We start from the raw sequence: 27,957 nt of genomic DNA, 5'->3' as shown, positions 1-27,957 counted from the left end.
ATGTTTTTGTTTTGATTTTCTGTTATTCACAAAAAAGACAGAAAAAAGAAAAAAAAAAGGAAAAGAGTTAACATAAGAAGTACTGAATCGTACAAATAAAGGTCTGGGTGATGTATGGCTTGAGGACTGACTTCACAACTACAGGGATGGAGCTGTAATGTAATGTGACAGATAAGGCTTGATCTGAGGTTATCTGCTCAAATCCAGAAACTCCCCACACTTTGAAATCTCCAGTTGTCACGAACACCCAAAACTACTTCCTCTGATTTAATTACAGCTGCAATTACATTATTCGGGGAGCCATACCTTTTAGTACACTGCGAGGCAAGAAACTCTGCAAAGTTTGTTTTTTGTGCTGGTTCTCATCCTCTTCCGCTTGACCCCTCCCCCCCAAAAAAAAAACAAAAAACCCCAAAAAACAAACAAACCCAAAAAAACAAAAAATGTCCTCACTTCTCACTAGCCATGTTTCTGGCCAGTCTCATAGTGGCTTAATCCCCCTGCTGGGCAGACTGACCGCAGCCTCCTCAAGCCCCAATCCAGTGTCACCACAATTTAAGGCTTACTAGTAAACAGGATCCTCCCCCTTTTTGTATCCAAGAGATTTCTTAGTTGAGGAAACGACGACATCTCCGGGCCCCACAGTTACAGTTGAGTTTGTTGCTGGCGTCTTCGATGGGGAACTTGTAGTCGTAGGTGAGCTCCTCCCCCCTGTAGATTTTCCTAAGAGCGAAGATGACGATGTGCTTCCGACCTTCCACGTTGATCACTCGAGAGTAGCAGTTAGGTTCACACGAGTGGTTGATAAACCTCGCCGCGTTGCCATGCATAGTCGCATCCACTACGTCGAAGTCATCGATGCGGAACATGTAACAACCGATACCCTGCAGGGAGCAGAAATGAAACCTGTTGGTGTTTTTCATGAAATCTCTCAGCATGAACCGCCAGTTGCTATGAAATACCTGACCAAAACTAGAATGACAATGATGAAGATGCACAAACCTTCCCATCGTAGTACTTCTCCCTTTTATCAGTGAGCACGGAGCGAATGACGATGCCCGCATATTCGATAACCATCTCTCCTGCTTCAATGTTCCTCTTGCAGAAAAGACCACGGCCGTGGATAGCAGACCTACAGGAAGTGTTATCAAGATGAAAACTGATTGTAAAGCAATAGGAAGATATTTAAAAAATCTATACAATAACACATTTGTATATTATATTGCTGATACAGGCCAAACTTTAATGTGTCCACTTTTTTAGTTTACAATCTTTTACCTTTGCATGAATGTTGGCACACAAGCACTAACATGGTAAACACAGGAGCTAGGGCTATACCCAAAATATATACCCAAATTCAGCCACTTTGATCTTTTTTCATTTTATTGGGTTTTTTTTTTTGTCTTATTTTAATATAAATGGTAAATGGACCAGCTCTTATATAGCTTTTGCTACTCAAGCACTCAAAGCACATTATATGCCTCATTCACCAATTCACATACATTCTTACAAGCACTTTTCTCTATGCTTTGTCTACTTAAGTACTTTCTATCTAACATTCACACAAATTCAAACTCCAGTGAATACACCGGAGGCAAGTTCCTGTTGCATGTGATGAACTCAGACATCTAATAGTTTCATCGTGTGTCTCTTTAAAACCAACACAGGATATGACTTGTCTCTCTTTGGAATCTTATCATTTCCACACTTCGTTTGATTCCCAAAAAAATCCCATATTTTTGGAAAATACGGCACACTTAAAATCAATCCTTTGATCTTTCTAAAAATCAACAGTGCCCCTTATAATCCCGTGTGCCTTATGTATGAATTCTGGTTGTGTTTACTGACCTCGAAATGATTTTATGTGCTACACGACACTTGAAAATCTATCAAATGTTTTAGTACGACTTTGCTGAGCTACGAATCCGCACCGCTTGATGGATTGTCGGAGCATTACGGCTATCATAGTCAGGAGCCTCGTGGAGTGATACGTACTGTGCTTTAACATAATATTACCGTATTGTGTGTGTATAACCTCTTTTTATGTTTTGTGGATATTATACATGGTTATGCTGAGAATATGTTATCGTTATCGCAAATTTTCTAATGTATATCGTGATAAATATTTTTGGTCATATCGCCCTGCTCTACCCTACATGCTCTTTGTCACTAGATTTTGACACTTTTCTCAGGATTGCCCCCACCCCCACCACTTCTCCTTTTGTGCTTCCTGGGTAGCAGTGACATTACAGAGTGACAAAGCTGTATTGTGCAGTGTAAAAAAAGTTTTCTGTTTAACAAGACCTTCTTTCTTAGAAATTGAGTGAGGTCACAGCGCAGCCAATGTCTTGCAGAAGAACTTGCAAAAAGTGTTAAATGCGGCCAAAGTATAAACAAAGAGTGGGAATGTTTTTGTAGTTTTTTTAAAAAGCTCTCGTTGAACAGGCTGTCTCCATAATGTCTGGCCAAGGCACTGTTTCATTTCCCAACGGCTGCTTTTTCTTCAGCCTCACTAGGATTAACATGAAACAGATGTTTGAACAGCTGTTAGCAAAAGCAGAATTGTTGTGCATGTATGCTAGCTATGATTCATTTGTGTGGAATAATGGTTTGGTGTGACTCTGTTGTCTGGCTAGCAATAATGACACATTACTGCCAAAGAGCTGTTATTTGCATTCAAATGACTATCTATGTATCACCCTTGTTTTATGAAAGCTAATGCCATTTAAGTCATGTGGTTCTCATCACCACAGGATGGTAAGAGCTTTATATTGTAAGGAAAAGACCCTACAATAATAGAGAGGAAACCCCACTTGCTGACAGGGGGAAAGAAAAACTCCTTTTTAATATACAGAAACCTCTGGTAGAGCTAAACGCTAAAGTGTTTTCTCCAACTTGCTTTTCCATTAACATGATCACAGATACAATTCTATACTACACTGTAAAAATAGTCACACATATTAAACTTAGACAGGTAAACTGAACAGAAAATTTTTTAAAGAGTCATCCATACTGGAACAAAATAAAACAAACTGGACTTCAATGCTGAATATTCATTGAACATCACTGAAGGATGCTTTTTTCAGTTTTGAATCCTCACGCTGCTCTTGACAGGGAATGCTTTGGTTTTCTCTGTTAATCTTATAAATAGGCAATTCTTTGGAATCAAACCAAAGTGTGAAAATGATAAAAGATTCCAAAGAGAGACAAGTCATATCCTGTGTTGGTTTTAAAGAGATGGAAGATGACACAGTTAGAGCTCTGAGTTCATTACATGCAACAGGAACTTAAATGCCATGCTGGCATTAAGATTAAGAAGTGAAACCAATTCTGAGGTGTTTTTTTTTTTTAATATTTGTGGCTTTTGCAGCTAAGGCTATGAACTTTAAAAGCCTTAAAACTTTGATGTTGTCAACTGAGTATTTTAAGCATCGTATAGCAATGCATTTTACTATTTCATGTAGCAATGATGAATTGCAAATATAACTCGCCTGTACACTCCTACTGCCTCCTTGGATGTCTTTTTCAGATGTCTGAAGCGCATGGCCATGGGCAACTCCAAACTGGTGGCTCGTCTGATAAAGGGAGCAGAAATTAATTGACCCAAAACTTCAACACCACTGTTTTGCAACATACTAAAATAATGACAATAGTCAATATATTTATGAAAAAGTATATTTTAGTTTTGAAAAAAAGTGGTGTGCAGTTTCAATATGAAGCTGCACAACATATTTCAGAGAAAAGCAGTTTGAAAGTCCTAAAATGGCATTACAATCCAGGAAATATAAACTAAAGCCTGACCTCGTGGACTTCAAAAGAACCTCGTCTTCCTCATCATCGTAAGGCCCAATGTCAGGAAGCTGTCTGTGCTGAGAAGCCAGGAAGTTGAACATATCAAATGTAGACTTCCTGTTGGAGCAAATAAACTGCTGTTAGTTCTAGAAGAGTTATATCTTTCTGACTCACTCTCTCCAGGAGGAATCCAACAGCCCTTTTCCATTAGTACCTACTCTGGGTGGCTTTACATGAGGTGACAGTACCAGTACTGTCAATTGAGGTGACAGTACCAGTACCTGGTACTGTCACCCACCTAATTGATAGTACTGGTACCCTGAATTTGGATTCTTCTTCCAAAAATCAAAACCGCCATTTTTGAAACCCGGCGATGAGGGAAATGGCACAGAAACAACACCATGGTGGTCTAATTAAAAGCCACAGGCTGAGCAGCAGGAATTACATCGCCTTGATGTCCATCTTTGTTGTAGCGTTTGTGTTGCATACAAATGACGCCACAGGAGGGCCGGGCGTGTCGCTATAACAACCCCACGCACATTGGTGCTGCTCAACTGTAATGGAAAATGAGTCAAGCAGAGTTGTACTGCCTCAAGTCACAAGCAGGTACTAATGGAAAAAAGGCTAAAGGGCAAACATACCTAAGGTAAAGCTCCGAACGGGCACAGCCACTGGGGTTGACGGGTAGATCATCCTCCTGGCTGAACTGTTTGAAAAAACGGAAACTATGGCGCTGGCAACGGTGAGCTCCTTCAAGCTGCTCCAGCAAGAACACTAATGCGTCATGGACCAGACCCAGCATACGGGGACCGCTGAGCCACTGAAACGTCAGTGGCCTCAACCTTGCAATCGCTCGAGCCTCCTGCACCCCATCTGTGACGGCTTTCCAAGCCACTGAAGGAAGAGTTGACAATTAGATGGGATTAGCTCAAAGCAATGAGCATAAAGAGCGAGAACATTATGATGCTAATTTTTTAAAATGTAACACTGGCCTTACCTTCAATGGTGTCTGCCTCTACACTAAAGCCGTCATCGCTGGTTATCTCGAATCGTAAGTGTGGCTGGTCTCTATTCGTTGGACATCCCTCATCATCACATGGAGGTGGTTCGTCATCTGAGGCAGAAGCAGCGCCTAACAAAACACAATCCGTACAGCTCCTTTTTCACATTGTTCTTAAACAATTCAACACATTTAAAGGACGCAGAAGCGAAAAGGTACCATTCATTAATCAGTGATATATTAAATGTGGCTGGTATTTTTAAACTCGTGAAATTATACAGTTTTAACTCAAGAATACCAGAATATTTCTTCCAGTCAGTCAGTGTGCTGTGTCCCACTGGTTCCCAGGCCTGCTGTTTGCCTTGTTCACTCACAGACATGAAACTCCAAGGCTCTGATCTGGGAAAAGCAAGTGGAAACAATTATTTTGTTTTTAAAAATGACTTCATATACGTAAATATTTGTTTCTCAGGCTCTCTGATGCAAAATCATTGTTTTTCTATGAAAGAGAAGAACAATCATCAGACCTATTATCCACAAACTCCATGAAAGCCATAATTTGAGATAGTACAAGGCCTCATTAGTACTAACTGCGTGGTTAAATTGCACATCTACGAAGGCACCCTTTAAAGCTGAATAAAATACTGCATAAGGTATACAGGATTTGTAGATTTTGTCTTTGGGCTGCTGAAATACGGTATCAAGCAAGATTGTGAAAACATTTCACTTTCAAAACTACAGCAATGTGGTCTCAGTTTCCAAACGCTACTTCAAAGAACAGGTGACGCGGCACAGTGATAAACTCACTGCTGTCCCAGATATTTCAAACATGCTGGTGGCAAAGAATTCAGAATGAGCCTGTGTAAAACAATGAACATTTCATGACTCCTTTGTACTTTTTTCAGTTAAGCAATGGACTGAAATAAATAATTTAAAAGTCACTGAAATGCTTTATTTACATTTTACACAATGTTCCAACTTCTTTGAAGTGGACTGTATTTAAAAATCAAAAGACATCAATTCGTTGAATAATGGAAACATAGCAAAATACCACCAATAGCCATTAGCCACCAATTGCTTGACTACGTGAATTTTTCTTTCTTTTGTCAGCCTAAATGATCACTGACACAATAACCAGCAGGGCAGCTAAAAAAATGACTTCAGATAGGTAAAAACTTACCCTGAGCTATCAGAATCACTTAGATGCTCCTCTTTTAACTCATCCAAGTTCAGTACTCCTTTCACTGTGGGGGTCTTGATTCGGACTCCTGAGGCCCTGCTGGAGATGCTTGGAAAAGCTGGTTTGCGACGCTCCTCATCCTCGATGACGGGCTCCGGTTGCAGGAAGTCAACCTTAGATTTCTTTGTGACGATGCGGTCTGAAAGTGAAGACACTCTTTTCATGCGGACATGGGTGCGAGGGCGGGGTGGGGGAACTGGTTTAGGTTGTGGTGATGGAGAGCGGGGTGACTCTGGAGGATCTGGTTCAATTAACAGGCCGGGTGGCAAAACTAGTGAGGAAGGGCTCATTGTTCGAAGCCCACTCCACTTGGGGGTGTAGTTACTCGCCATTGCTTGATTAATAATTGCTTGGGCACTTTCAGCAGGACTCATGGGAGGATTCTCGGATGGCAGAGCAGGCTGCCCTGAGGCCTTGGAGGACTTAGATTTCTTTGACGCGTTGGAATCCTTCTTCTTCTTTGGTTTTCTTGAATCTGGAGCAGTTTCATCTTTTGGTGTTTTTGAAGTTTTTCTTGATTTCTTCACATTGGACATTACCATTGTGTCATTGTTTTTGTGTGTGAGCAGCTGTGTGACAGCAGATGGATTCTGAACTGCAGGCGTGACTAGTGGAGGAGGTACTGTCGTCACATTGGCCACAGATGGTGGTGCAGTCATATTACCAGCTGCAGCTAGTGTGGCTGACAGGGCGTTGCTCTGCAAAAGGCTAGCAATCTGAGTGACACAGTTGTAGGATGGGGAGTTGGGAGTAGGCAGCTGGAAAGTGTTGCTTTCAGGGTTTTTCACAAAGATCTGCCCAAGGCGGTTCACCAGTAGTACATGTGGTGTAGGGTCTACATTTGGACCTCCCACCTCCTTCACAGTAAGAATGGCATGACCTGGTAATGCCTGGGGTACCACTGGTTGCTGAGGTTCGATAGTTGGCCTGGGTGTAGCGAAATTGATGGAGATTGTATGACCAGCTGTAGCTTCCTTCTGGACAGAAGAACTGTAACCATTTAGGATCATCGGAGCTGAGGTGGTTTGTACCTGTGTGGGAGCAGCTGAACAGTGTGTTGACAGTCCAGACAGAGGCGATATTGCTGCAGAGGAGGAAACAATGCTGACAGCTGTAGAGCCTAGTGGCTGTGTTTGTGTGGCATACACTGGTAGAGAAACAGTAGCTGATAAGCTTGGATCATTCTGAGGCACGACATTTAGTAGTGTCTGTGTCATATCTCCAACGGGACTAAGAGTTGTCAGTTTAGCAGGTTCCAGGGACGGTAAAGTTGTTGACTCTTGTACAGCGGTCACTGGTTGCAATGTAATACTTGTTAAGGGAGGCTGACTGAAAGTAGGCAAAGAATACATCTGGAGAGGGTCTACTAGTCCTTGAGATGGGTTTGGTACATCTGTTGACATTAAAGGGGAAGGCTGAAGAAGACCCAACAGAGAGCATTGACTGTTATCAGCAGAACCTGCTACTGGGGCCTCTGTTGCAGTAGATGTTAAGTCATTCATCAACACACTAGCCCCCTCAGCTGGTGATATAAACCTGCTGCAGTCAGGTGATGAGTTCAGGGCTTTACAAGGTTCGGGGGTCTCAAGTGGTGTGTCTTGCAGCACGGGAAGCATTTCGGTGAACTGTGGGTTAGTGTCACATCTCTCAAGAAGAAGAGGTGTTTCAGAGGACAACCCTGAACTGGAACCTGTCAATAACCCCTCTGAATATGGAATTTCAGGCACATTTGTAGTTAGGTTAGGCAGAATATTATCAACTGGAGAAGAAAGCATGGGCTCTTGGTTTACTAAAGGGGTTTCGGAGCTTTGACTGGTATCAAAAGATTTAGGTGCATCTTGGGTTGAACCATCAGTGGGATCTTTCGTGGCTTCTGAAATCGTGACTGGAGAAGAATCCGTTCGCTTATCATCAGATGATGCTTTGGAAGGTTGTGTGCTGCTAGCGGTTTCAAAGTCAGGAAGATTTTTATCATTTAGTTTTTTGGCTTGTATCTGAGTTTGACTGTTAACTTTTTGAGCATCATCACTGGTTGCTATACTTGCATCACTCTCTGTGCCGTCATCTACCCCATCCAGTTGAGCCATAGGTCGAGAGGAAGGCGAGGATGGAGACTTCGAGTGATCTTTTGATCCTGGGCAGCTAACTATTGTGCGAGAGAAGTCAAAATAGTGCTCCATATCTTCATCTGAGGATGTGTTACCCAGGTCATCCCTGGCTGAGGCTGCAGACCGTGGCAAACTGGCAACAAGGGTCTTCTTCTTCTGTACTTCTTGGGCTGCTCCCCAAAATTCCTCTTGATCATCACCTTCCACCACTATTTGCTCCCCACAATTCATTGCCACCCCCTCATTTAAGAGGGTTTCTTCAATTTCAAGTTCTGTCCGCATCTCTTGGCCCAGACTCAAGTTGGGGTCCTTGTGGAATGAACTGTAGGGAAACTCTTCTTCATCTTTCTGTTGGTCCAAGTCCTCCTGGGGTGATGTACCATTTGCTGGAGAGACATCCTCTGGCTCTGGTGAAGCTAAGAAGTTGTGTGGCACCTCGACTGAGTCCGACTGGCTTAGATCAAACGACAGTCGACTTCTGGGTAAATGTTGTACAGGTGAAGAGAAGGGTAGACTTTGAGAGGGAAAATTTCCAGCACCTTCCTGCCAGGGAGACTGGGGAAAGAATAACGAGTTACAGTGGGCTGTATTCCCAGAGGATCGTACAGAGGAAGAACCTCTACTTCCAACTGGGCGGGATGACGTAGAATTTATCAGGCTGTCTGTTGCACCAAGTGGGAACAAGGGGGAGGTAGGGAGGGAATTTTTTCCAGTGCGGAGAGTGACTGGTCCAGTTACAGGACCCAGAGGAGGGGGGGACCTGTGACTGCGCAGACCTGTTGTCTGTGAGTGTGGGCCGTGGCGACGAACTCCTCGAGTCTCTTCTAGATCACTAATGGTCAGTATGTGGTGGGGCTGGGCTACTCCTAAGAGGAAAACAGAAATAATCAGTTATATTTACATTCTGTGATGGCTTATTTATTATGTTTCTAAATAAGAACAGGTTACAATTTCTATCATACCTGGGGAAGGCAGAGGTCTTGACATTCCTCCAGCTGGTCTCCTGGGTTGGGGAATCTTTGGCCTTGCACCGTGATCTGACTTTGGGTGGATACCTGGAATCGAGGTTTCCTCCATTGTGGGGTGGCACTCTGATATATAAGTGTCTTGAGCTTTTGATACTGAAGAGTGATAGAAATGATTTATGAATACAGCGAATCACTTGTTAAGGCAATCTAGTTTTCAGAAGTAAAGAAAACCCCCAAAACAAACAAACAAATCAACACACCAGGTATTGGACGGGGGCTGTGAGCAATGGTGTGATTATCTCCCTGGTTTGGCATCTCCTCAACTGGCTTCTCTGGGACAATTGGCCGGACCTCTCGGACTGTACATGTGTATTTGCACCGCCGCAATGGGTTAACCGTACTCCAATACCACCGAGAACACCTTATTATGGAAGAGGGAAATTCATTCAAATGTTGCAAATATAATTTCTTTATATAATCAAGTGTTATCAAGTATAATTCATGTTAAAAGCAGAATATACAACTCACTGAAAACCAACAGGAAACAATTTTCCTTTGTTCGCTGAAAGTTCTGTCAGCACACCTAGATTTTCAATCTGCAGGGAACCTGTGCCGTAACAATGTGGAGACCAATTCTGAGTTTAACAAAAGCCGATTCTAATGAACGCCTTTAAGGGCCCAAACAAGCAATCAACTAAAACAAAACAGCTTACCGATCATCACGTTGATAAGGTCTGGCTCCAACCCAGTCAAGAACTTTCTGCGGAGACTGATCCCCTCAAAATCAACATACACTCTGCGGTTTACTTCAAATTCCTGACCAGTTATCATCTGTAAAACAAAAGGTACATAACTAAAACTAGGGTTTAAATTCATAAAAATATTCTTTTTATTTTTTTAAATGTACTTCAAACTTGTTTAAATCCTGAAAGAGGCGAGGTGGGAGAGGAGAATTTACCCTGCCACTGATGAGATGTCGGTGTTTATAGCAGTAGACCTTTTTATCATCCTGGAAGACACACTGACGGGAGCGGGCGCACATGAAGTGGTAGTTGCTTTGACAAGATGTCAGACAGCAGCCCACAGTGGCACCCGACTGATTGCAACGTTCACATCGCTGAAGACGATTGGGGTTAATGACAGTGAAGAGTGAAGAATAAAGTTTGGGTTAACGTAATTACAATAAAAAGACAAAGACTGATCTGGTTCAACTCTACAGATTTTAAGCAATTTTCAGTTTATCAGGGTGATAACAACTAACCATCAAACGCCCCCTTGTGACAGCGCTGTGTACATGCAGCAGAGAGCCATTGTCCTCTTCAAAAACTTCTGCAGACCACAGGCAGCAGTTGACATGAGCCCATTCATTCTGGCCCAAATACAGTAACCTGCCTGCTTCCTGAGAAAGGAAACAACACAATCCAACATGAAATTAATCAAAGAGAAGGGAGAATTTACAAAAATAAGTGAATTGGGTTTGCATTCTTCTGTGAACCACTCAATTTTAATGTTTTGGGAATTATTTACATTCGATTTGAGGTCTCCATATTTTTGACACAAAGAGCACTGTCTCTCATCATCTTTAGACCATCCAGTGTCTAGATCAGCTTTTGAAAGCCGACCTCTTTTTCCTAAGTAAACACACAAAAGTAAATATTTAGTGGAAGAGAAAAAACAGAAAAAAAAGAACATTTTCTCATAAACTAAATACGTCACCTTTGAATTTGAGTCTGCTGCTTTTAAAATGGTTCAGGCTTGATGATTCCCTAGACATTGGAGAAAGAGCCTCTTCTTCCTTTATATCCAAGCTTTGTCCATTGTCTTCCTGCAGGAGTCCCAGTGGAGTTCTAGATGAAAGATCCTCTCTCTCCTGCCACTGAGCATAAACATGCTCTGTTGTAGGAGGATGAACAGCCTGGGACAACATCCCCCTGAAGAGAGAGTTCAGAAGTTCAAAAATTGAAGCAGCACAAAAACAGAATGGTGCTTTCCCTTTTCATTATACAGCACACATCAGAAGTGAAGAAACCCACATAAATTTACCTACTTGATAAAAATATTTAACACTTAAAATATTTACAGTTCTATATAATATTTAACACTTAAAATATTTACAGTTCTATATAATGTCTTGTATCTCAATAACTGCAGGCTTAAACTAATAATAAAGCCTCAAAATTAGAAACTAAAGCAAATACTCTGGCGATGAAGTTAGAAAACCTATTGTCATTGAAACAAAATTAAGCAGACCTGTGATTTCCAGACAGTTATTAAATGAACACCAGACATTTCACAGGGTTGGACATACATGTAAAAGAACTGAAAGACTATGATCCGATCACTTGACATGAATCTAATAGAAGACCTTTGGATCATTTTATGAAGAAAGAAAGAAAAATGCACCATCTCTAGCCAAGAGAACCTAAGAGACATATTTTCTGACCAAAGACAGATTGTCTTTCTGCTGTGCAACACTAGCAGTGAAGATGCTGACAAAGTATGCCATCAAAGAAAGGTGGACATATTGATTAAAAAATAAATTAAAGATTTCAATCTTGGTTAAAAAAACCCTCAGTGGTTGTAGGATATTCCGACATTCCTATTCACAATAGTTGAAATGTGCAATTCCCTGGTATTCCTATTCCTATTTATCCCTATTATATACTCTGTATTTATATATGTCTCTGTATTTATATGTGTATATATGGTATATTTCTGCTCATATTCTGCAACTTCTGTTGGTGCAGTGCTACCGGAAACTGAATTTCCCGGAGGAACCCATCCGAGGGATTAATAATATCTAATCTACAGTGAAGCCTGTACTTCTAATACAGGCTTCACTTCTAATAGTAAATCTAAAATGTTTGTTTTTTATTTTACTGTAAGGAGACATGACTTTAGCTAATTTTATAGTTAGGTGATGTTTTACACAGATGTGCTCATTTCTGTTGTATCTACTGTGAAAAGGGGTGCTTGAGGGAAATGTGATTATGGACTCGTGTTTTTATATTTTCACTGTAGGTAGAGAAGACTAGAGAGCTACGTGTAAATTTAGGATTTTGTTTGTAGTGCTGAGGTGGGGAAGACCGGAGGCAGGACAGCTGAAGGGGACGGTACAATGGGCGGGACACCGAACCCATAAGATTGTGTTGATTTCCAGTTGTGAGCCAGACCTCGCTAGACGTAGCGGAAGTAGGCTAGGTCTCCGGATGCATCTGTATTTTATTGTAAAGCGCAAATAAAAAGACATCTGATTTTGGAAGTAAGAGTCTCCGCCTGATCACTACCATTAAAATAATCAGTGAAATCGGCGTACTTCAACACTATCTAGGTACATAACTTTAATGGAGTATTTCTTAAACTTATAAAATGTTAAAAATGTAATACTCACACTGGCAAGTCTTTGGTACAAGGATCCCACACCTTTGGGTCTTGGCTGTTGAACCAATTAAATACCTCCTCGAGCAGCTAAAAGAGAAAAATCACTCAATAATTATAAATGTTATAAAACTGAAAACAAACAAACAAAAAGATAAATCATGCTTAAAGCCAATTCTGCATAACTTCAGGAGACTTTATGTGTTTTCAGCCATACAGCACCTTTAAGTAGTAGGATCGTGCCAAGGCAGTAGGTCTCCGCTCCTCTGGAAGATCTTCCTCTTGCTCTAGCCTCTTTCGCACCACCTGGACCACATCCTCATGGAACATTTTCTATTTAAAAAAAGAAAGAAAAATATTTTGGTGTCCTTGAGATGTTCAATCTTGTGCTGATAGGTCAGCTGCATTTCCAACACAAAGAACGTAACTACAGTGGTCCCTCGTTTATCGCGGTAGTTACGTTCTAAAAATAACCATAACCGATATGTGAAATCCACAAAGTAGTCAACTTTATTTTTTACAATTATTACAGATGTTTTATGGCTTTAAACGCCGTGACTACACACTTTATACACTTTTCTCTGACAGGCTTGAACATTTTACACTTATCTCTCTTGTTTAAACACCCTCAAAGTTCAATCCTTCGTAGAAAAATAAGTCCAGTATTACAGAATAAAACTTCTTTTTTTTTTTTGCCTGTCCCGTTTGGCTCTTTTGCCATCAGAATTATTGTCTAAAGGCGAAGAAAGATGCCCAACAGATTTACTTTACCAAATGGACCATCCCAGCCTTGCCGTAATAATCTATTTGATTCACCTTTTATTGTTTCTTTTATTTTATTTTCACTTGCTAAATACGGGACAGATTTGACTGGGGAAAAGAAAGGGGAGAAAGAAAGAGGGAAAGAAAAACAGCGGGGAAGAGGGACGGGGATAAAGGGCAAAAAGCAAAAACCAACAAAATAAGCAGACAAAAAATACATATATCAATCACCTGGATCACATGTTGAGAAAGAAAAAAGAGAAAACAAGCAGAAGAAAAAAAAGAGCAACATAATAAACAACATCACGATGATATATGGGAATATAACAGTAAATACTAAATATTAAACATTATTGTGCAGCACGTAAGATCGACAGCGCACAGTGTGCTTTGAGATAGGAGCCAAAAAGGGTGTAGTTTGTGTGTGTGAGCACCCGTGTGTACACCTGTGAGCATGAACGCGCTTGTATTAAAAGGTTCCTTCATGTAATGATCTGCTAGAGGGTGTGGGGAGCCACAGCCCCGTCCTCAAGGGCATGAAGCAGGTATGGAGGAGATCAAAACTCCAGACATCCAGAGGCCCTCAGAACACAAGAGACCAAGGAAGACCAACAGAGGGGCAGCCGCTCCACTATCCCAGAAAGAGCTGAGGAGAGCCCCGCGGAGCAGAAGCCAGGGGGGGTTGCAGTGACGTGCCCGTGAGCTCCGCCGGCAGCCAGCTGTGCCAGAGTGACCGAGCCCCAGGCCGAGAGCACCCCACCCCCGAAGGGGCCCGAGCGAGCCCCAGGCTCCAGACCCCGACAAGCAGCCACCAAGGAGTGAGCCGGTGTGTACCTGGACGCCCACCCCCGGACACAAAGAACCACCAACGCACCGATGTCTGAGGGCGTCTGCCACTGGCAGGGGGAGTGGTGGGGGGAGATAGGCCTCCATACCTTGGAGGGCCTGAGATGTCCCCAGAGAGGTGGCGTCTGATACCCAACCTGACATATAGACACAGACATACAGGCACACACAGATACAAACATCCATTCCCACCCTCATGCTCTCGTATGCAATTACTCAACACTCACCCAACGTGGAGACAGACACAAAGAGACACTGTACACACAATCACACTCCCCAAGCGTACTCTACGAACCGAGTCTAGGTACCCTTGCCCCTGGAGGGGGGAACTGCACCCAGACCCAGGTGGTGTTACCCTTTTCCCTGGGGTGGAGAGAAGCAGACCGCCACGACTCGGCAGCAGCAGGGAGGCCCCACATTCCAGACCCCAGTCGGACGGCCAACTCCTCCTCCTAGCCCCCCCCCGCTCCAGCAGGCTCCAGAGAACGGGGGTGTGTGAAGACTCTGAACCTCCCTCCGCCCGCTCATATGTAGTGTTGATGCATGTGTGTTCTAAGGTGCATTTAAAACCCAGGAGGGCATGGAGCTACCTGCCAGAGAGCACCAGGTAAGCGCATAGCCCCTCCTGATAGCCCTCAATGTCTACATGTATTTAAAATTGAGAGGTGGGCAACGACGCCAGGGGTGAGGTGTACACCCTGATGGTCCTTTGGATTCCATGTAGCGTGCCCACCCCCAAGATCCTATATGTATGTGTTATGAGAGTGTGAGTAATGTGAATGTCTAAGTTGTGGGATAAAATTGAGGCACAGGCAGCCAGAAGGGGACAGAGGGGGGGGGGGGATGCCTCCCCTGCACCCTGGTGACACACCTTTACCCCAAGGCCCTGCATGTGTGGGTGATTGTGGTGGAGCGGGAAGAGGGAGGCAGCTGGAGATGGGGAGGGAAGGAAGGGAGGGGCAAGTGACCCCTCCCTGGGGCCAGCTCCCCCGCTGACCCCAGTAGGCACCCCCATACTCTGCAACCCGCCAGGGAAAGGGGGCCCAGGCCCATCTGGACCGGGGCCCAGTTCGGCAGCGCCGCCTGGCCCCAAAGAGACCGGGACAGCCCACCCGACCCCACCACAAAGAAACTGGCACCCACCCCGTCATCCACTCATCTTCCAGACTACACAAGACAATAGACGCCCAGGCATAGATCTTCCTCCACCTCTCCTGTATCTCCCCCTCCTGCAGAGTGAGTTCCTGAAGAGAGGAGACCTCCTGCAAGATGTAACAGCCTCCCCGAACAGTTGAAGAGCCCCCCAGGTGGCTCGATGCACTGGCGGCACCCTGCGCCAGGGCTGTGCCCCCTTACACCCACAACCCCGGCAACACACCAACCAGGACCCAAGCCCCCAAGGCCCAGCCAGGGGCCCAGCCCAGAGACGGAGCACCCCCAGAACCCCACGCCCGTCCCAGACCCACCCAGGCTACCAGGTCAGTAACCCACGTCCGTCAGCACAGACCTTCCCTTAGCCCCGCTGCACGCAGCCACGAGGAAACCGTCACCTAAGAAATGAAGCGTTTCTTAAATCAGCACGTGACCATGTGCCAAACACAGCTGTTTCCCCCACCAAGTTTGAAGTTTCCTGTGCTAGTCTGACCATGTGAAACTACACTCAAAGACAGATATAACAATGACTCGAAATACTGAACTATGCACAGCAGCAGGGAAAGACTTAGCATAAGTTATGTTAACCATGAAGAAATCAGAGTGCAGTGCATCTGCACTGTAAAGAAAAACACAACTAATTTATTCAACCGCCTGAGAATACACCACAAACTCACAAGCTGCTGTTTGAATACATGAAGGCTAAAAAATGCAATGGTTGCTAATGTGAATCGTCTAGCATCAACTCGCACGTCCAGAAAAATACGCCTGTACAGGGAGTCAGTTCATGTAGCTCACAGGGGTGCACTGAAATCACCAGCCAATCGGATTCTATTTGGAAAAAGTTATGTGCAAACCAGATGAGGCGAGTAACGAAGGCTTCATGAAAATGGTCAACATATTAGACAAACACAGGTCGAGCTCGAGCAATTCTTTATCAAAAGTGGCAAAACCTGCACTGTTTTATTTGCATACATCATACAGGTATAAAGAAGGGAGTGAAAAACATAAGGAGAATAAGTAAGACCGATTTTATTTTGACTTATATTTTCGTACATATATGAAAATGTGAAAGCAATGTTCGGTTTACAATTTGCAATAAAAACTGAACGATCATGATCATCATTTTTACTATGATGGTACAGACCTAATGTTTAAATGGGAGCACAAAGTTTTATACCAGTTAATCTACTTGAACTGATTATGTGACATTAAATAAGGGGCCATGTACTCACCAGTGTAGTATAAAGGCCTTTGTCAAACTTCTTTCCTACAGCTCGGAGGTCACAGGCTGGCTTTCCTTCTATGCCACTGTCAGGGTCGACCGATCTTTCACACTACAACAGAAGTCGAAGAAAATTAAACATCATGCAATTTGAGTGGTTTACTAAAATAAAATAATAATAATACAGTAAACGGAAACATTTTGTTAGCTATATTCAATGATATCTAGCATAAAAACCAACATTTGAGTCATAAAAATTAGAGATGAACCGACTGCAATGTGTGACCAGCCTATACCAATTTTTCCTGGTTATGATTTTCTTTCTAAGAACTACAATTGACAGCATATACAAACAAGAATCATGTATTTTATGTTCATAATAAAAAATAAACTTATTAAACTTCACAATTTATCCCAAGATGCAGTAAGTTACAGGAACTTCTCTCACTTTAACAACTGAAAATAAAGTGCTCTACTGCTGTAAAGAGGAACACATACATGAAAACGTGTTGCTGTGCACCCACCTTTAACTGACATATTTCACCTTACCTTTAGCAAACAAAAGCAAGTGCAGCAGATTCATATAACAAAAAAACAAAACAAAAAAAACGAGTCAGGGACTTGCATCATTTTCCAGTATGTGTAGAACTTCAACAGATAACAGGACATTGATTCTTTTTTCTTTTTCACTTGTCTCCATAAGTTTTCCTGTAACTGCTTTGATTTTTGCGTTTTTGCTTTTTTGCTCATGCCAAGGCTTCTTTAAGCTTTGGTTATCTTTACCACTTTTCTTTTGTTAGCTTCTGTAAAAATGTCCATGTTCAGCTGGATAAGTTTGAGTTAAGCATCTGATTAAGTTTTCGGCAAAAGTTTTCGTAGTGCTTTCCCTTGCAGGTTACTTTAGCAAACTTCACTCACAACATGTTAACATATGGCTGTGAGTGGGTGCATGAGTACTTGTGCATGTTGTGCATGCATGAAATGGACCAGCTCATAACTGCACATATATCAGGCTGAACGGCTGGTCACCGGTTGGTGTTGAGAACACTGAAAATCATCCGATTCCAGTCCCCGGCAAGTCAATCAGTGCATCACTAATAAAAATAGAAGCAAAGTCTCCTACCTGTGAGCAGGTAACAAGGTGCTGGGTGAGGGTGGACGAAAGCAAGCATGCTAGCACCTTCTCCACCCCAGCCCTGAGCTCAATGTAGAGAAGCTCTCTCCAGGCACTGGGTTGGGTCACACTACATGGTCGACATGAATACACTACACTCTCTGGCAGGCTGGACAGGATCTCATACAGCTCATCTGAAATTATTTTACAGGAGAGATATTTTGGATGGAGGCAGAGAAATCCACTCATAATCAAAATTCACAAATGCAATCTAAGAAAAATATTCATGCTCAGCTGACAGTAGCAGATAACATTTAAGTTTGATAATGCTGTTCCAGTATTAAGAAGCTTCAAAACTGTATACCATCAATGTTTACAGAGTCAATAATAAAAATCACCTGTTAGATCCTCACACTTGGCATGAACCCAATGGTTGCAGGTGCCACACTGCATCATCTGACTATCATAGTCATTGTCCTCATAACACTTGAAGCAGATTGGACAGTAGTTACCTAAAAAAGAGACATTCAGACAAGTTAAAGAAGCTGAAAATTCACCAAATGATAAACTTATTGTTAAGGTTAAACTGTCACCTCACCCTGGTCATAGAGTTTTGAACAATCTGGACATAGTCCTTTGTCATGGTTCCACTCAGTGTCCCAACTCTTCCCTGGTGTGACGCCACAACTTTTGCACCTAGTGCATGTCATACACACCTGCACAAAATATTACTATGAGAAATCGGCAGGTTGTAGTAAATATCCCTACAATTGTGTTTTTTTGAGTAACCTACCCAGGCTTTCCTCTTCTTGTTTTGTTTTGGGTAGTTTGGTCCCAAACAGGAGGCATGATAGCAGTTCTGGCATCGTTCACACTCTAATAAAGGCTGAGGAAGACATGGAAGCAAACAGATTAAGTACATACCAATAAGAAAGCTAAACAAGACAAATAAAATGTTTTAACCTTTGAGAGCCTGTTTTTCCTTCCGCACACATGGCAAAACTTGCAGCGTCTGCAGCACCAGTTTTCTTTGTTCTCCTCTGAGGGGCGCTCCGCTGGCTCAAGGCAAAACTTGTGGAAAGGTTCACAGCACACTTGGCAATACAGCATCTGTAAAATGAGGGTCAGAGGAAGAAAAAAAGAGAACATGTAAATAACAAAAAAGGACACTTTGATATCTGAATCATGTAGTGTTTAATGTTTATCTAAACTTTTTGAAAATACAAGGTGGTAAGCAGGAGACTGAATATTTAAATTAAAATTGAGTAGAAATCATCAGTTACCTCGTGTTGCCCTTTACTGGCACAAAGGAAGCAGACATAGGGTGGCATGGGAGGCGCAGAGGTCAGTATACTTAATCCACCCATATTCCAGACATTCTCCAAAGCACAGTCCTCCTGAAAATGAGACAAAAATTTAAAAAGATAAATAAATTAAAAAAATTAAAGATTTTCACAGTAGTTATTATTACCCTACTCTTTCCATTAATCGATGCCCATATAGATATTTACACTATGTTGTTGATTGAACTGTGGATTAACTTTGTGTATTAAATTTAATGCAAGTTGTAATTTGCATTTTCACACATGTAAAACTTTCATTCATAGATTAAAAACATAATTCGACAGATCAGAAGGAACAAAACTCTAATGAATGATGTATGGAACACTGCACATGTGGGAATTTAGATTAACACCGACCTCTGCTGGGCAAAACATTATACTAACGTGAAAACATGAAATGCATTTTAAATTATTACAGGTGTTAGCTGTGTGTACATCTTATGTGGAGTAAATAATATTTGAGGAAGGCAAATAAGAAACCAAGTATGTCTCCAAATACATAACTCTAGTTATTACTTTCCGACAGGGAATACAACTCTGGAATTTAGGAATATATGAAACAAAGACAAAACAAACAAAAAAACCCTACCTTAAAATCAACCCTGATTTTGTGAGTAGGTTTAGAAGATTCAACAGTTCGCTGCTCAAATCCATGGGCCAATGCAGCCAGGACACTGGGAGGAGTCTGCTCCAAAGGACCCTGAGACTGGAGACCCTGAGAGACCACCGCAACCTACAGACATGCATAATAGCTAATTAAATTGCTGATTGCTAAAATTCACTGCATTACATTAGCAAAAGAAAGGAAATGTAAGAAAATCCTGAGACAGTTTGTGCAGAAACGTCTGGTTTGTTTGGTGAGTAACAGTAACGAGTGTGATGTTAAGCACAGCGTGCCAGAGCTGGACATTTTTTGTCCTTGTTGGCCAAACATCAATATACTTCTATACAATTGCCACAAATTTCCATTATATAAGTTAAGTACAGTTTAAGCACCAATTAAATCCAGAAGTACCCACCTTCTCAGGTTTACGTCGAGCTGACGGCACACGGTGAGAACTGGACTTTCGATGCCTGACCTCATCATCTGATATGTCTCCCAAGAATCCTTCCAGCGACACAAAGTCTTGAGAACATCATGGAAAAAACAATTAACTTTATTACAGGCTTTGTAATCGTAATAGTACACAATATCCAAACTTAAATGACTACACAGCTACTTGCTATTCTTAAAAAACAAAAAAAAAGATAAAGCAACTAGACTGTGTCAAGCAGTCGCTGAGTATTAATTTACCTTGACTGAAACGGGGTCCGACACCTCTTCTCCTTGCTGGTGAGGCAGAGCTCGAGAGAGCTTTATCATCTAGATCTGAGTCGTAATCCACCAGGTCAAAATAGACACGGGGTTTAACAACACGCTTTGGCTGCTTTCTCAATGATGGACTGTGGCCGTCACTCTGGAGACCAGACGGTGAGTCATTCCCTTCGTCGTTACTTGAATGACCCCCACTGAGAGAGGATCGCCTTCGCTTAGAGGAACCTAAAAGAAAACAGTGGTGACACTGATATGTAAGAACTACTGCAACATGAAGTGTGCACAGAAGGAGAAAAATTACCTTTGGGTGCTGTTCTCCCACTTAATCTGCGTGCTTTCCTCTCCTCAATTTGGTCACATCTCTTATACCTTGTGATTAAAATAAAATAAATACGAATTTTTAGAATAAATCAGAATTCACCACATTGTCCTACGCGCCACAAAAACTACCAAACGTAACTTACACACAACACTGCCGCTTGGTATTGGGACCACCGAACTTGGGTTTGTCCAGGCAGTTAATGCACTTGCCACAATCATCTTCGTGATTGCAGCCTTTGCATACGCCACACCTTCTAGATCGGTACCCAAACGGTCCAAGTCCTTTCCGCTTTACAAAATTTGATGGTTTCTTGACCTTGGTGACCTTTGGATCTGACAGCCCAGGACTGTCAGATTCAGATGGAGAACCAACATCTGCAAGAACAAAAATGCAATAAGAATGAGAAAATAATGCCTTTCATGCACGATTATCTGAACAGCAGCTCTTGTTCTCTTTCCCAAATGCATTCTCAGCCACATCAAACAGCAGCGGTATAGATAAAAATAGTAAAGATGCAATGATGAGGCACTAAATATATAAATGATCAAGAAAAGTCTGGTTACAGTGAATATCAAATAAAAACGAATCAGTTGTACAACTGATTGCTGGAAGTTAGATAGCGTTACTTATGTTTGAGTTAGGAAACAAATTTGTTTATAGGAACTGTTCAGACAAGCAGTGTAATGTCATTGGTCATATCTACCTTTAGTGACCGCTGATGGGGAAATGCCAGATCTTTCATGCAGTGGCAAGGCACTAAGTCTGGGAATATCATCTGGTACCATGGCACGTGGCTGCCCGAGGACCACGGATGCAGCACGGCACACGTGCTTGATACGTGGACCTCCTGCTCTACGGAACTCCTGGCACAGTGGGGAGATGACCTGCGGCTGAGGAAGGAAATAAAAATGTCATGAGGCTTTAGTTTACACGGGATGAGCTTCCCCGTTTATATTATTGTTCAATTTCAGCTCAACACAAGGGTTTTTTTTATCCGCTTGGTACAACCACAGACAGAAACAAGATTTTTAGTGAGATCAATGCTCGCTCCCCTCGAGCCTATTGATTTCCACGCTTACTTGTACTTGAGGCGGTTCTGTCTTGACTGGAACGTTAGAATGAAGCTGCACCCTCTGCTTCCTCCTTTGTCTTTTAGAGGTCATATCTTGAGACCTGGCTCCAGCCGGGCCAGATAACAGCTGCAAGGTTAATTTGAAAAGAAAAAAAAACACTGATACATAACGTATCACTCAAAACTACTGTCTTTATATGATGTGTTCTTCCTCTATGATATGTTATTAAGCCAGGTTAAGCTACTAACAAACAGTCAATGTATACAATGAATTGAAAACACGCTTGTGGTGACGGTGACCTTACCCCAGACGACTTAAGCTGTTTCTGCTGGTCAATTTTAATAAGCTGAACCTTGGCTTTCCTGAGGAGATTGAACATTCTTTTATTTGCACCAGTGAGTCGTGCTCTTTGTGGTACTCCCTTCTCCACAGACCCAAGAAAAATGCCCCCACATCTGCCTGAGTTCTGTACTGACTGCAACTCTCCTGTGGAAGCAATACAAGCCATTTTCAGGTCTATGGTATAGTCTTGTTTGCACGATTGTGTAAGTGATGAATCGAAAGTTGCTTAACATTAGTATGGTGTTACCTGAGTGAGGCTGGGCAGTGTCTTTTGAAACTATATCTTCCACTTGGCCATGTTGCAATGTGAGTGACTTTGGGTTAGTAGTCCTAACACAGACAGAAACTTTTCTCACTACTCCAGGCGTATCTAGGTCTTCGATCTTAAGCTTGGACTTGTCTTTCTCTAAGCTCGTATCCCGTTGCCTAAGACTAATGCTCATGGCTTCATCATCAAGTCCTTCTGCTAAATCAACAGGAGGCTGGAGTGGTTTGCTCGCACCATCGGGCTCTGTTGGGTTTTTGCTTTTAAGTCCCAGTTGTGGCTTCTTCAGCCTCTGATATATCTTGAGGTGAGTCGTTTGCTTAGTGAACTTAGGGCAGCTTTTCTTTTTCTGAACATCAAGGAGGTCAGTAGATAGTTCTGTAGGCTTATCAACTGGTGTCAGTGAAAACAGATCCTCACCTTTGTTTTCTGGAGTTTTGTCCAGTGTATTCACTTCCTTGCCTGACTTTTCTGGAAGATGCCACTTAAAACTAGAGTTCTTTAGAAGGGACCTGTTCTTATCATTTTTGACACTTTTTCTCTCAGAAAACAGGCTATCGGCGAGATCAATACTTTCATCAAGGTCCTGAGCTGAAAACAGATCGACGTCCAGTTGAGCTTCACTCAATATGTCCTCCTCGTCAATAGGCAGGATTGGAGATATTGCTCTGTCTGCCCCGTCATCTCGCCTCTTTCCTGGACGTATTTGCAAGCCCAGTTGTAAACCCTTTTTTGGGGAGTTTCTCCGAGGCAGTACAGACATTCCTGCATCATCCATAAACCTCTGCGGGGTCTTGATCACCCGAGAGGATCTGGCACTTACCACAGGCATTATGAAGTGCTTAATGTTTTTTATGAACTTTGACTTACTGCGCTGAGCCTCTGCAACATCTGCCTGCCCCCCATCAACTAATGTGTCTGTTTCCTCCTGCTTCAAACTATCTTTGTCAAGTCCTGTCTCTATCAGCTTGGAAATGACTTTAGGTTTTGGTCTCTTAGAGCCAATAAACTGAAGACTTGACTGCTTCTTTTTGTATTTTTTATGTACCCCAATAAGTTTGGAGCTTGGGGATGGTGCGTTAGCTGCCAGTGGGGTAGAAATGTCACCATCTCCCTCTTCAGTTTGTTCACTTTCAGGTAATTTGAGTGGGGCAAATTTTCCATCTTTGCTCCTGTGTCTGTGTTTCTGGCGCTGACCAATCAAGTTTTTACGTTTCTTTTTTCCTTTTTTCTGAGATGCCATTGATGCATTTAGATCACTCGTTTGACATTCCAGTGACAAAGATTGCTGACTTTCAATTGACTGAATGTCCATTTCTTCCTTTACTGATGGCTGTATCTGCTCTTCCTCCACTGACACAGGGTCCTGTTTGGTCTCTGGCGGAGGGCAATCTTTTGTTTCCGGCTGGCTTACCTCTGTTACTAAAGGCTGAGTGTCTTCCTCTTGAACAGGCTCTGTGTTAGTAGTGTCAACTGTAACAGGCTCTGTGTTGACAGCAGTTTCAGAGGAAACGACAGCCTTCTTCCTGGGAACAGACTTCTTTTTCCCTAGTTTGTTATTCCTACATCTTCTAGGCTTGGAAGGCACAGGCAATGGTTTGGCCTCACTAAACTGTGGTTCGGCCTCATTAATCTGTGGTTCTACCTCATTCTCCACCTTTGGTGGGGAAGCGTCACCTGGCAACTGTGAGGGGTCTTCAGCAATATTTGAGGTATCCTTGTCAACAATTTCAGAGGAGTTTACAAAGGTCGTTTGCGATGGCTCCTCAGTCAAATCGAGACAAGGGTTTTCGGGAAGAACTTGTGAACTGGAATCTTCAGTTGAAACCTGAGAAGAATCTTCAACATGAACCTGTGGGGCATCTTCATCCTGAACACTTGCTCTAAGCTTTCGTTTTGGAGTGTTCACCGGCTTCTGACTGACAGACTTTGTTGGTGACGAATCAAGGCTTGATGTTCTCCTCCTTAGCCTCCTTGTTGGTGTGACATCAACATCCAGACATGCTGATTTATCCTCATTAGTTTCATTCTGATCTATTAAAACATCCTCTTTCTCCTCTCTTTCCAACATCTTTTCAGCCACAGGGCTGACCTGCTGAATTAAAAAAGAAGGCTTTGAACTTTTATGTTTGCCAGGAGAGGAGACCTTTTTAATTTGAAGAGGGGGGACAACTTTCCCACAGTCCGTTTTAGTGATTTCTTGTGGAGATGCTTCAGCCGTGTGTTCCACTGCAACTTCAACTTGTAAAGAGGTCTTTTCCTCCAACGGCTCCTCGGTGTTGTTTTGGGAATCCTTCTGATTACTCTCATTTTTCTCAGTGCTTTCGCTCTCCTGTGGAACTGTGTCATCAAGTTTGGATTCATCATCAATTCCCTTTAAATTTTCTCTGACACTGGTATCACAAAGAGCGGGCTGATCAACCTCACTTACAACATTAGGTGTTACTGTGAAAGTGTTTTCAGCGCGTGGCGTCTGACTTCCTCCCTTTACTAACGTCAAAGTCCAGATAAATTTTCTTCGTTTTTTCTTTCGAGACGTATTCTTCCCCGCAGACTGTGCATCATATTTAGGGTTTCTGATCTTTATTAACTTTAAGCTTGGGACCCTCGTGTCCTCATTTTTCAAAGGCAAACTGTCACTGGGTTGCACAGCTGAGTTATCAGTCTCTGACAATGACAGACCTTGGTTTTCTGGCACTGTATCGTTTTTATTCAGCCTCCTGCTTTGCCTTCGTCTGTTACTTCCCGCTAATGGTTTGGCCTCTGCTGTCCGCGAAGCTTCTGACTTGGACGCTGCTACAACAGCATCACTTGTACTCAAACTTTCTGCTGCAGGTGCGCTCACCGTGGCTCTTTTAGACAGTGGGTTTGTGACTCTATTGCTCCTACGAGTCACTAGTTGATTAACATCAGGACCCTGGCCAGCAGCAGTTTCCTTATGCTTTAATTTCTTTGCATGTGATTTTGGCTCTACAGTCCCGCTCTCTTTTACAGAATCAGGTTGATCAACAGATTCTTTCTCTTTTGATTTTTGGTCACTAACCACAACTTTGGCGCTAGTCTGGCATACAGGCTCTGTTGTTTTTAAAGCAGATCTCCCACGCCTTCTCACAGGTACCGTCCCCCCTCCTTTATCTTCTGTGCCATGTTCATCCTCTTGTGGTTCAGCTTTTAATTTGACATGAGCACTTAAAATCTGGTCACCCTCAATGTCCTTGGTTTTAGGCTCATCCTGATCTCCTTTCATCTTAAACTTCTTTGCAGATTTTTTCTGAGGCTCCTTTACAGTTTTGATTTTCTTTTTGGCCACCAACTTTATAGTAATCCTCGGTGCTGCTGATGAAGCTCTGCTCTTGGCAGGCTGTCGATCCAGGGTGCTTTTTCCTTTCGAACCTTTCTTGCTATCTTTTGCTGGTTTTGCTTCGAGGGACACGTCGTGCATTTGCTCCGAAGACTTTACATTTTTTATCGGGTCAGGTGGTGCAGCTGCCTTCACTGCTGGCGTTTTAAGCGGTAGCTTCTCACTTTGACGTTTCGATTTTGTGTTGGCAGCATCACCTGCAAAACAAAGGTATTAAATGGTATAAAATCGTCTGACAAAACTATATAGAAAAAATATATTATATTGCATTTCGTGCTTAATTCATTTCCTAACTTGTGGGTCATTTACAAATAACACCAAATATTTCATGAGATTAAATAACAGCTTGCTCTTTACCTTTGGAAGAATTTTGTTGAGACAGTATGGGTCCCTTGGAACCTTTTGTCTCAGCTTCAAATCCTTTGAAATCATCCCCCTTGAAAAATAAAACCGTTATTAACACTTGAAGCCACTTTGCACTTTTCTGGAAACTGTTAAACCATCAGGATAAACAATAACTAAAGTTTTAGGTCTCAGTGCAGAAAAAAAATCCTTTGCATGCACATGCTTTTAACACGTAACACATTAACAAATCAATATATGTGGATCATAGCATATCTGAACAAGGGCTATTCTAACAATATAGCAAACAAGTCTGACTTTTTAAAATGAAACTCATCAATAGTACATGACTGTTTTGCTCTTTCTAAGTAAAGGTTGAAACCAACTACTGTCATTCATCATGGGTTGTTATACAGATATCATAAATACGTTGTGCATTAGTAACAGCAACAACAAAAAGAAAAAAAACATGTGGCTGAGTAGGAAAACTTCCTATAATGTTATTACATAATATAGACCGTTTACTACCTAATGCAACAAGATACGTCAACAGGTTTAATATAAATGTCAAATGAGCAGCTACGAAAAAAAAAAACTGCTGGTAAATCTTGCTATAATTACTATTCTGTTTGAACTGTACATCCCCATACCCACAACTGGGATCTTAACTCATAAAACAGCGCCACTCTTATGAGCTGGCATTTTACTTAAACTTTATGAGGTGAGTTTGAACGCTTTCGATTCCAACAAGGTTGCATTTGACTTTGGCACACTTCTGCACCACCATTTAAACCTGACGTGTTTGGTGACATTAGCTAGCGGTTAGCAAACCCAGCCCTCCATAAAGCATTCAACCTAATTTGTGAAAGTTATCTATGTGGTACAAATAAGCTCCGACGTATGTGCGGTCTTATTTAAAGTAACGTTAGCTAAGCAGACTACTCTGCCCGAGTCTATGCAGCGTGTTAGCAGTTAGCCACTGTGCGGGGTACGGAGGCGCTATCCTTCCCCTTCTTTGTGTTCACTATTAGCTAGCTAGCTGCTACTCTGGCCCTATAACGAGTGGGCCATACATGAAATAACTGAGACTCCTGATTACAAACTCGCGTTCCCGCATAATGTGTTTTTTAACAATTAAAACTCTTGCAGTTATGCATGCTATGACCCTTTAAATATTTAAAATGTCTAGGAGCAAATTAAGCAACAGTGCTGCGGTGACTTGAACAGCTTTGCTGCTTTGGCTGAAGTGCTTATTTTGTGTTACGACTGTTCATTAAATGTAATGGAGAGCTCCACTGTGCTAACACTTAGCATACAGTTTTAGCTTAGCAAGCTTGAAGCTAAAGTTAACGCTAGCCTGAAGGATGTTGACATTTCTCCATGGTACTAAGCAGTCACACTGTTGTGCCTTGCTCTCTTTCTGGTGCATTAACGATCACACAAAATGTGAGAAGATGAAATAAAGATACTAACTCCTGGGTGGGTGTGGGACCTCACCTCTTCACTCCCACTAGAGCTGTATCCAGCCTGGCCAAGGATCTTGTGGCTTTCCTGTATTCCAAGCAAGCGCAAGTGAGACTGGTCTTCGTTTAACGATAGAACCAGGTTTGCGGGCCTTGGCCCTCCGTTAGTCACATCATCAGCTTCTAAGCCCGATCGCCCGAGTTGCCAACGCTTCTCAGAGCGCAAACGACTGCGTGATGACCAAGGCCGACCGGGAAAACGACCTCTGGCCGTAGCGGTTCCACCTTGGCCTCCTACGGCAGCCGCGGTTGCTGATCCGCATCCCGCTGCCGCCATCATTGCTTCAACAACAACACACACCGACGGCTAGCAGCTCGAGGAGAGACAAGAGGGAAGGCGCGAGATGGGAGGGGGGAGCCGCAGTGCTGCACGGGAAATTGAGTTTATTTTCCCACTTAGCGAGGGGAAAGTGACGTGTACATGTGCGGTTGTACGTCAAATTGTTATTTGACACAACTGGCTATGGTTTAAAATTTAAAGGTTGC

General features: G+C 42.6%; 1 protein-coding gene across 2 annotated transcripts; it reads right to left on the bottom strand.

The window, feature by feature from the left end:
* Positions 1-266: 266 nt before the first annotated feature.
* kmt2bb (lysine (K)-specific methyltransferase 2Bb) lies at positions 267-27,805 on the bottom strand. Of its 2 annotated transcripts, none has more exons than XM_084942848.1 (36): positions 27,422-27,805; positions 25,964-26,042; positions 22,228-25,803; positions 21,943-22,124; positions 21,645-21,764; positions 21,269-21,455; positions 20,708-20,939; positions 20,545-20,612; positions 20,223-20,468; positions 19,948-20,054; positions 19,518-19,661; positions 18,869-18,982; positions 18,549-18,695; positions 18,379-18,471; positions 18,184-18,301; positions 17,984-18,097; positions 17,595-17,779; positions 16,482-16,583; positions 12,709-12,819; positions 12,500-12,576; positions 10,825-11,039; positions 10,636-10,739; positions 10,370-10,507; positions 10,067-10,225; positions 9,822-9,939; positions 9,637-9,715; positions 9,369-9,529; positions 9,103-9,261; positions 5,973-9,006; positions 5,091-5,191; positions 4,790-4,924; positions 4,434-4,686; positions 3,802-3,909; positions 3,492-3,575; positions 1,003-1,132; positions 267-884 (listed from the first exon to the last, which is right to left on the bottom strand). In XM_084942848.1, exons 1-36 carry the CDS (start codon positions 27,749-27,751, stop codon positions 609-611), a joined length of 11,586 nt encoding a protein of 3,861 aa, XP_084798974.1. In that variant the 5' UTR covers positions 27,752-27,805; the 3' UTR covers positions 267-608. The 2 variants fall into 2 exon arrangements, with proteins under 2 accessions (XP_084798974.1, XP_084798975.1); XM_084942849.1 differs by having other exon boundaries at positions 27,446-27,805.
* Between the last annotated feature and the right edge of the window lie 152 nt (positions 27,806-27,957).

The sequence above is a fragment of the Perissodus microlepis genome, chromosome 11 (genome assembly GCF_051167445.1).
Source record: "Perissodus microlepis isolate ML-2025 ecotype Zambia chromosome 11, ASM5116744v1, whole genome shotgun sequence".
NCBI lineage: Eukaryota > Metazoa > Chordata > Actinopteri > Cichliformes > Cichlidae > Perissodus > Perissodus microlepis.
The sequence above is the reverse complement of the archived record's forward strand: the minus strand, read 5'-3'. Positions and strand labels throughout refer to the sequence as shown.

Coding starts and splice junctions, on each gene's coding strand:
- kmt2bb (XM_084942848.1), bottom strand. CDS start 27,751: ATGATGGCGGCAGCGGGATGCGGATCAGCAACCGCGGCTGCCGTAGGA. Junction 19,662..19,947: donor CTCGACGTAAACCTGAGAAG/GTGGGTACTTCT, acceptor GCATGTCTGTAG/GTTGCGGTGGTCTCTCAGGG. Junction 18,472..18,548: donor GGAAAAACAGGCTCTCAAAG/GTTAAAACATTT, acceptor TGTCTTCCTCAG/CCTTTATTAGAGTGTGAACG.